We start from the raw sequence: 10,402 nt of genomic DNA, 5'->3' as shown, positions 1-10,402 counted from the left end.
TCCCCCCCCCTCCCCTCCCCTCTCCTCTCCTCTTTTCTCTCCCCTCTCCCCTCTCCCCTCTCCCCTCTCTCCTCTTCCCTCTTCTTTCTTTTATTTTCAATGGGATCTTACACTTGCCTGGGCTGGAGTGCAGTGACACGATGTCAGCTCACTGCAACCTCTGCCTGCCAGGTTAAAGCGATTCTCCTTGCCTCAACCTCCCAAGTAGCTGGGATTACAGGTGCCCACCACCACACCTGGCTAATTTTTTTGTATTTTTAGTGGAGACGGTGTTTCACTTTGTTGGCCAGGCTGGTCTCGAACTCCTGACCTCATGATCCGCCCTCCTTGGCCTCCCAAAGTGTTGGGGTTACAGGCATGAGCCATCACCTCTGGCCTCTTGTCTTTTTAGGAGATGGTGTCTTGCTCTGTTGCCTAGGCTGGAGTGCAGTGGTGTGATTGCAGCTCACTGCACCTAATTTTTTGTTTTTTTGGAGATGGAGTTTTGCTCTTGTTGCCCAGGCTGGAGGGCTGGAATGCAATGGTGTGATCTCGGCTTACTGCAACCTCCGACTCCCAGGTTCAAGTGAATCTTCTGCCTCAGCCTCCCAAGTAGCTGGGATTACAGGCATGCACCACCATGCCCAGCTAATTTTGTATTTTTAGTAGAGATGGGGTTTCTTCTTGTTGGTGAGGCTGGTCTTGAACTTCTGACCTCAGGTGATCCACCGGCCTCGGCCTCCCAAAGTGCTGGGATTACAGATGTTAGCCACCGCACCTGGCCCTAATTTTTAAAAAACATTTTTTTGTAGAGACAGGGTCTCGCTATGTTATGTTGCCCATTCTGGCCTCAGACACCTAACCTCAAGCCATCTTCCTGCCTCGGCCTCCTAAAGTGCTGGGATTACAGGCTTGAGCCATTGTGCCCAGCCTGTTCTTTTTTTCTAAAACATCTAATGTTAAGATGTTGGATTTCAGGATTGGTATATTATTTTTGTTTTTCCTACTTTCCATCTCTTGGTTTTGTTTTACTACCTTATTGGAGATTTTCGTTAACAGCTTGATGTTCTATGCTATTTTTTCCTTTTTGCTACCATTTTTAGTTTCCAAAATCTCTTTTAAAATAATCTTGTTAAACAATTCCTTAAGCATTCTCTTCCTACTTCATGAATTTAGTATCTTTATTCTCTGAGGATATTAATAATAGTGGGGTTTTTTTGGTAGCATTTTTCCTGATTCATAGTTTGTTTCCTCCATGTTGCTTTTTTTCCTCCTTGTCTTTATTAGATATTCTCTTATATAATTAGTGATTTGCTTACATTGAAGAATAGGGCACTTAAAAACTTAAATTTCCTTGGGGGAAGTTATGATACGAGAATTTGTAGGTCTTGTCTCTTTGGCTGTTTCCATTCCCCAGAGTGGAGCCTTTCAGTCACCTGCTAAAAGGGTAAAGACGTAGCTGCCAGCATTTTGGGAACCAAGCTAGGAAAGACCATTTGTGTGTGTTTGTGGGAGTCCTCACATTTAGTATATAATTTTCCACTTGATTTTCCTATTTTCAATAAACACTTTCCTATTTTCAATGACACTTTTAAATTTAATTAATTATATTTTAAAATACAGACAGGGTCTCACTATGTCACCCATGCTGGTCTTGAACTCCTGGGCTCAAGTTATCCTGCTTTCTTGGCCTCCCAAAGTGCTGAGGTTATAGGTTTGAGCCACCACACCTGATCAGTGACACTTTTAGTAGTGGTGTGTCTCTCACTTCTGGACCTTTTCTTCTTTCCCTAAAGAATTAACCTTCCATCTTTTGCTAGGGATGAGGAGGGTCGTTGACTAGCCCATGCGTTGAAGGATGGGGATCTGCGAAACTGTTTCTCAAACTGACTTCAGCTAACCTTGTTTTATTTCAGTTTCACTACAACTTTCTACAGCCATCCCTGAGACTTTTGGGCATCTGATAACTGTGAATCAGATTCGGTCTCTGCTTACTTTGTTGTTTGAGTATTTGATGTTCTTAGGTCTTTCTGCTAAGTCAGTTACACTTACTCATATGTTCTTTGGCTTTCCAATTCTATTACTCTCATCTTTTTTCTTGTTTACTGCTTTTATAGAGTCATTGTTACAGGGTTTTTGGAGAGAACTGATCTAAATCTAAGTAGCTGTGATATCAAGAAGGACCACCTTGGAGTGGTTTTCTTTTTTTTTAATGTTTTAGGAGACTTTTTTATACATAAATCTCTGTTCTTTTAACACCTGTGGAACATATATTCATAAGATGGGTTTGCTGTAGTTTAAGCAGTTTCCTGTTGACGAATCATGTTGATTGTTTCCAAGTTTTTGGCTATTAGAAACCGTAGTGCTATTTGGTAAAAAAAATTATGCTGCTTTCTGTACATATGTTAGAATCTCCTTAGGGTGATACCAAGAAGTGGACATCCCAAAAGGCTATGCCAAGAAGTACCTTCACTTCTCACTATGAGAGTTCCAGTTGACTGCATGCTCATTCCTGGCTGAACTATATATTTATTTAGCATAGTTGGTGGTGAAACTGCTTCTCTAATTTTTAGATTGTGTACCTCTTCTACCCATTATTGGACATTGTATGCCATCTATGAATGCTTGTTAATTTGCTATACCCATTTCAATAGTTTAAAGCTGTGGTTCTCAAATTTGAGTTTGTATCAGATTCACCCGAAAAGAAACACAGCTTGCTGAATTTCACCGAGTTTCTGATTCAGCAGGTTTGAGGTGGGCCCTAGAATTTGCATTTATAATAAGTTCTCAGGGGATGCTAAAACTTCAAGACTAGAGACCACACTTTGAGAACAGCCGATTTATAGGAGGGTTTCATGAAGTCTGAATTTTCCTTGTTACACATGTTGCAAATATTTTCTCGTGTGGAGCTTCTATTTAACTTCATCATATATATCATTTTATAACTATTGAATATTGTGTTTTGCCTTTAAAGTTCTTTCCTATGAAAAGGTACAACAGCTGGGCATGGTGGCTCACGCCTGGGGAGGCAGGTGGGTAGCTTGAGTTCAGGAGTTCAAGACCAGTGGGCAACATGATGAGACCCTGTTGCTACAAAAAATACAAAAATTAGCCAGGTGTAGTGGTACACACCTGTAGTCCCAGCTACTCGGGAGGTTTTTCCCAAGTGGATTGTCTGCATAATATATAATTTTTGTGCTGATTTTAAAATGTTATTTTTAGTATAGTCTAAAATAGATTTCTAAAATTTCTCATATAGAAATGGATCTGTTTTTGACCCCCAATGGATTTTCTCACCAATGTACTTGCTTTTCATTTCATTTTTGTTTTTGTTGAAGAGGGTAAGCCAGAGAAATTTTCATGTGTTCTTCTGGATCAGCCTTGTCGTGTTGGAGTTCCATTTAATATCCCTCTGGAGTTTCAGGATGAATTTGGTCATACCAGTCAACTAGTAACTGATATTCAGCCAGTTCTTGAAGCAAGGTAATTTGAAGGATCAATACATATTTGTCCTTTCATATTTGCTAAGCATTCGCTCTTTTTTTCAGCTTAATTTTTTTTGTGTGTAAGGTGTTCAACTTTAGTATTATTTAAAATATTAGTGAATTATATTATATCTGAGTAATTTAGCTCCAAGCTATCCTCTGTAACTAGTGTCATGTATAAATTGCTTCACTGAAGTTTATATTTTGACTCAATTTATTGCTGAAGTTAAGGTGTTTATGTCTTACTCCATGTTCTTTTGCAAGTATGATATAATGTCTCTGAATTCATTATTTGAAATACTTCATTCTGTGTCTTCTGTCATCACTGTTTTCTCTTTTAGGGTTCTTAGTTATTGAATGTTGGACCTTCTGTACTGAATCCCCAATTTTTAAAAAAAATGTCCTCAATCTTTTTGTGTTTCTGTTTTACTTTCTGATAAATGTGCTCAACCTTGTGCTTACTACCTTTCCATTGAGTTTTTCCTTTCTGCTAATGTATTTTTAGTTGCCATGAGTTCTTTTTGATTCTCTGAAATTTTTTGAAGACCCTCTTTTTGTTTTATGAATGTAGTACCGTTTTCACTGATAAAACAAATGGTTGGGTTTTTGTTTTTGTTTTTTTTTAAGTTTTCTTTTGCCTATACAGATACTCTGTTGTCTCCAACTTAGTCGATTGCTTGTTCTTGGTCTCTAGAGATATCTGGTTATTGGTCGTCTGCTTGTAAATGAGTAGGAGACTGGAATGCAGGTGAAAGAGTGTGGAGAGGCTGTTGCCTGTGAGCTCCACTGTGGAGCTCATTGTTGTCTGGAGTACATTGTTGGGGGAAATCCTGTTAGTATTTTTAGGTCTTGGGCTGGGCAGTTTCCTCAAAGAAGAATCTTCAGTCTTTTGCCTGGAGCAGGGAATAGTTTGGTTCCTAATCAAAGAACAGGGCTGGGGTGGGAATTGGGGAGGAGAGGTCTCAGTATCCATATGCATTCGTTCCAGATTACCTCTTCTCTTCTTTTTAGTATTTCATTCTCATCCTCAGCTTACCTCGTGTCCCTGGTTCAGAGATCTTCTGTTTTAACCTTTTCAGAGATTTATCTTTCACTCATCTGCCAGAGGCAGAGACGAGAGATCTGGAGATCTGAGATCTAAACTTTTCATCAGTCTTTTTGCTTGTTTGTTTAAACCTTTTCCTTTTGCCAATTCTGAACAGTACCTGGGCACTCTATGAGACAGGTTGGTTTCTAGCTTTTTCTATTTCTGTTTTATGATTCAGCTTTTTGGAGACTGCTGATACTTGCCACTTGTCTGTCCTGTTTTCTAGCAGATAAGTTTGGTTGCCCTGTCTCTGCTTCCTTTCTGTTTTTTCTTTCTTTTTTCCTTTAATAGTAAAATAAATCCCTTTACTGTCATATTAGTGGGATTTTAAGAGACAGTGAAAGTAGGTGTATATGTTTAATGTGCCATCTTTCCGAGGGGATTTATTTTATCTTGTGTGCCACATTACATCTTTTTTCAAATGAGCTTTACAGTTTATTCTGAAAATACCTGTAAACACTTAAATTCCATTCCTCAGAAAAATTAGGCTTTTCTCCATCATGGTATATTTTTTACTTTTTTCCCCTTTACCTTTGACAAAGTAAAATTTTGCCACTGCAGAGGTCTACATCTGGTCAAATCTGATGAAATTAGCTTTGGAATCAGCTTTAGGAACCATATTACTCATGGAAGTAGATTAGGTGATCTCGCCAGTTTATGTCCTCATAAGCCTGTCTGTTATTATTTGGACTTTTATCTAAATTGCCATTCATTTTAATAATAGATGCCCATAAGTCTCTAAAATCCCACTGGTGAAATATTTGAAAGAATTCATGTTAAATGCTGAGGACATCCTTAAACCTGGCTTCTTTGGGTATTTCCTTTTCTTAGGCTTGTATACATGGTCTAGCATTAGATTAGGTACTACGTTGTATCTTTACTAATTCAATACGTGCTATTTTAATTTTACATTATACCTATTGTATCATTTTCAGTGTTTAACCCATTGGCATCACTTATTAATACTTGTTGGATCAGTTTTCTTTGTAAAAGAAATCCATTGGAATTTTTTTCTGTTTAGTTCTTTATATATAAAAAATATTTTATTAGAAAAATAGACATGGCAATGTTACATAGGAAAGCAAAAATACATTTGCAGCTTACTTGTAGGCAATTGAGGGGAGTTAAAAAATAATTTTTTTTCCCCAGTGGTTTATCTTTACATTATGAAGAAATAACCAAAGGACCAAATTGTGTAATTCGAGGTGTTACAGCTAAGGGCCCTGTAAACTCTTGTCAAGGCAAGGTAAGCATTATGTATAGATCCTATGATACTTGTTAAGTATTTATTTCATATGGTAAGAATGAAATTGTAAATGAAAAGTGGAATGACCTATTTTTAAAAAACAGATGATAGTAATTGGGTTTTTAGGAATTTATCAGCATTATGCCACCTGACTTATCAGTTACATCTGTAAGAAAAATTGGCACATTTCCTACTATTGTTGGTTAAACATGAATTAAATATTTTTCATCTGTCCCCATTATCGCTATTTCAGTTCTTTCACATTCAAAGTCATTTTTTTGGCGGTTATCCAGGACTATGCCGTTTTGGTTTTTTTTTTCTCTGTCTCTCCTACTGTTTCTGTCCACTTTTGAATATTTTTCTTAGAACAAAAATGACAATTAGAAATATGGGAAACTTCAGCTCACATCTTTAAACATATCACTTTGATATTTAGATAAAAGGAAGTGTTTGGTGAGAGATACAGTTAAGGAAGGAATCCTATGCATAGTTTGTTGGTAAAAAAAAAAAAAACAGGGAAGCTAAAGATAGAAACTCTAATAAAGTAATTTTTCAATTAGGTCTATACAGCAGCTAATAGACTTAACTGACTAAAAGGAACACTGTAGCTAATTTTTTTTTTCAGTGTATCATTACTTTAAATATTTAAATATTTTCCCTATCAGTGTGATGTTTAAAACAGAGCATGTGTATTTTTTTCAAGTACTGTATACTGCTTTGTATAATCAAGTCAACAATTGAGTTCTTGATTCTTTCTGAATTCAGATTTTTCTGGAAAAAGAACTTGAAATTCACAGAAAATTTGACTTTAGTAAGATAAACTTACTAAAAATTCCTAGATTATAAAAACCTTTTTATTTTGAAATAACTTTAGAGGAAATAACTTACAAAGGAGTTCGAAGATAGTATAGAGAGGTTGCATGTAGAAAGTTCTTCCTGTTAATGTCTGACAGAACTTTATATATTTATCCACACATCGACAAAATACTACTAACAAAACTGTGGACTTTTTTTATTGTCTCCAGTTAATTTATTTTTCTGCTCCAGGATCCAATATAGAGTACCACATTGCATTTCAAAATTTTGTGATTTTTGTTTCTACTTTACTATTTCATATGTTTTATAATATCTATCTTGATTATGATAATTATTCAGAGGTTATGCCTTTTGAGAATAAAAATTTAAGAGAAAAATTGATCCTAAAATGATATTCCTATTTTGGAAAAGTAGGTTCTACCATAATTCTGTTCATTTCACTGTCTATAAGGAAGCAATATTGATCAATTTTTTTCCTCTAAGATTTCTGACTCCGTATATGATAATTTTAGTAAGTATAAAATTGGTAAGTAATTTCTACAATGGTATGAAAATAAAACCAAAATATAAATCAGAATTGATGTGATAAACTACTTAAGTATGTATTTAGGACTGGGTTTAATTTTTACTGGTTTTTCCAACAGAATTATAATCTGAAGGTTACTCTGCCGGGCTTAAAAGAAGACTCACAGATTTTGAAAATGAAATTACTACCTGGTAATATTATTTCAAGAAATATTCATAATTATTTAAAATAATATTCTTATGTTAAAGTATAATGCTATAAAGTTAGAGATTTTTGGGCTTTTAGTAGTGGTATAAATCTTGAAAATACATTTAAATGTCAAACCATAGCACTAACAGAAATGACCAGTTTTTAAAAAGGAAAACATTTAGGAAGATGTTATTGACATTCTAAATATAACATTGGGAGAAAAGTTTGGGTATTGAAAATGTTTTGGGGAACTATTTCTTGGAATATATCTATTAGGCTTTATTAGAGATGGGTCTGTTCTTTACATTTTGTTTATACAACTGTTTCATATTTTAAGAAGAAAAATTTTTAATGTTATTTTTATTAAGTTAATGACTTAACTTGAGAAAATGAAGTTGCATTAAAGTTACATAGGATAGAATATGCTGGCTAATTTGAGAGGCAGTCTATAGTAGAGGTTCTAAGTGCATTCTGGAGTCAGCCCTGCTGGGTTAGTGTCTAGGTAAACTCGTTCTATGCCTCAATTTCTTCTTGTGTAAAATGAGATAATATCTACTCCCTTGGGGTTGTTAGGAGTATTAAATGAGTTACTACAGGTAGTCCTTGCCTTGCACAGTTCTGTAGTACTCAATGGAGGACACAGTTCCAATACGCAAGAGTTTTCATTAACACCTACTGTACCAAGTAAGAACTGCCTGCACCTATAAAACACAGCAATGTTTAGCATGTTAGTTTTAGCTCTGATATGAACAATACCACAATCATATCTGTGTGCATATGTGATCTTGTTACTGGTTGTAGGTAAAAAGAAACATATCAGCTATTTGCTTTCACAAATTCAAGTTGTTTGACATTTTCCTCCAGTGTGAATTGTTAAAGAATTTAGGTAGGTCCATTGGTGGAAGTACAAGAAAAAAATCATACGTATCAACAAACATTCATTTATTTTAGAGGTTAGATTATTAAATAATAAGTATGGATTTGAGTAGTATATTTCTCAGTAGCTAGATAGTTCTTTTTGAGGGGTATATAGGAAGTATCATGGTATAGTGATAAAAGTCAAGGAGTTTCAAATTACAAATCAGGATTTAAACCTATGTTTGCTACTTACTAGCCTGGTGACCTGGAAGAAATACTTAATTTATCTGAATCCCAGTTTCCTTCCCTGTAAAATGGGGATGATAATAGTAATATCTTCCTTAAGATTATTGTGACGTTTATGTAAAAATAATCCTTAATAAAACTTAGCACAATACTTCATATATAGTAAATAAATGAATATTAACTAATATTAGTACAGAGTATAATAAATATTTTCAGTAATTCTCTCCATGTACTTGTGTTATCAGTATGTAGCATTAATTGAATTTTTAAAATATCAGTGTTTATGGAACAAATCAGACTGGCTTACTGCAGAAATATAAGCCTACTTTTCTTAATCTTAGAGGAAATTTGTGATGTTAATTGCTTATGACATCAGAGGTAGTGGACAATCTAACAAGTGAATGACCTGATCATGTCATTACAAGAACTAATTCTTTGAATGTCTAAAACATATAGTTACTTGTGCTGGAAAAATCATCATGTAAAATTGTTAAATAGTTTTAATCAGCCGTTATTTTTCTTTTTGAATACCTTTTCCCCAGTATCTTTTAAAGATTTTAGGTGATTTCTAATGTGAATTATCACTGTGTCGTACCTTGTGGAATAAAACTTAGCCTAGACACCAAGCATTTTATACAGTTGAGATAAGTCTTGTCATGTATTGAATCTATGCATTTTGGGATGAAACCGATTAAACATGGACATTGCCTATATTTTTCTTTCTTGGCAATATTTATAAAATATTGAGTCTTTAATGCTAAAGTTGTTTCTTTTGCTATTTCAGTACTTCAGTCTTTGAAACCTGAATATGTATTTCATTGTATAATTTACTGTTAGGTCAGCCTCGTCGATTGAAAGTGAAACCTGATTCCGAAATTTTAGTTATAGAAAATGGAACAGCTTTCCCATTTCAGGTGGAAGTTTTAGATGAATCAGACAACATAACAGCACAACCAAAATTGATTGTTCATTGTAAGGTAAGCTTATTGGAAGATACTTCGATTATTTTGAGTCCCTTATAGTAAGTGGCAGTGACTATTTTAGCCACTTAATAGTAAATCTTACATAGGATTTAAGTCTGAAATGATTATTCCATGGAGGGATTTGTGGGATCTTATTGCCAATAGTTTTTTTTTTTTTTTTTTTTAATCATTCCTAAACCAATAAAGATGCCACCTGTGCCCAGTTTCATAAATTCATGGATGAACGTTTACTCACCTCTCCTTCCTTGACTCCATCCCTCTCATTTTATATGAATTATACATGAATAGAAAGACAAAAATGTCTTTCAAGATTGGGAATGGGCTGCTCTGCCTATGGAATAGCCTTTATTCCTTTATTTTAGGGGGAAAAAAATTGGGAATGATGCTTAAATGAAGGTAGGTAAAAGACCACAGAAAGAAAAGGAAAATCCAGTTAAGTAAAAAAGAAAAGGATTGTGATTGAGGAGGTTGGTTTTCCTTCCAAAACAGATAAATTTTACATAGTACAGTAGAAAATTACCGGTTTTGTTCAGTATTCAAGAGTTTTAGTGACTTTTACTTAGAGTTTTCTTATTCATTGCCAGAAATAGTAGCTCTAGTGAATTATTTGAAACTTTGAACAATTATGGAATAATCAAATACATTTGATAGGGTCTTACATTATTTTGCATCCTTCAAATAGTTTTCAGGTGCTCCAAACCTTCCAGTCTATGTTGTAGATTGCAGTAGTTCCGGAACCAGTATTTTAACAGGATCTGCAATTCAAGTTCAGAATATTAAAAAAGACCAGATGCTTAAAGCAAGAATTGAAATACCTGTAAGTTATTATTGTTACTCATTGATACTGTATTGAATCTTCATACAAATAGTCTTCAACTGCTTAATAACATGTTTTGCAAAATTGTTAACTTCTAAAAATGAGGTATTTGTGGTTCTTTCAGCCAAAGCAAAGCAAAGGCAATATGAAATGCTATAATGACTATTTTA

The 10,402-nt window shown here is 34.6% G+C and overlaps 1 protein-coding gene across 1 annotated transcript in view; it reads left to right on the top strand.

Annotated features, from left to right (window-relative positions):
* Positions 1-10,402, top strand: part of SMCHD1 (structural maintenance of chromosomes flexible hinge domain containing 1) — a 161,862-nt gene that overhangs the window by 75,884 nt on the left and 75,576 nt on the right. Inside the window, exons 20-24 of the mRNA XM_025365383.1 lie at positions 3,318-3,462; positions 5,701-5,797; positions 7,258-7,330; positions 9,270-9,409; positions 10,098-10,232. Coding sequence (XP_025221168.1) covers positions 3,318-3,462; positions 5,701-5,797; positions 7,258-7,330; positions 9,270-9,409; positions 10,098-10,232 — 590 coding nt within the window. The remainder of the gene's footprint in view (positions 1-3,317; positions 3,463-5,700; positions 5,798-7,257; positions 7,331-9,269; positions 9,410-10,097; positions 10,233-10,402) is intronic.

Source organism: Theropithecus gelada, chromosome 18, assembly GCF_003255815.1.
Source record: "Theropithecus gelada isolate Dixy chromosome 18, Tgel_1.0, whole genome shotgun sequence".
Lineage (NCBI taxonomy): Eukaryota > Metazoa > Chordata > Mammalia > Primates > Cercopithecidae > Theropithecus > Theropithecus gelada.
The sequence above is the reverse complement of the archived record's forward strand: the minus strand, read 5'-3'. Positions and strand labels throughout refer to the sequence as shown.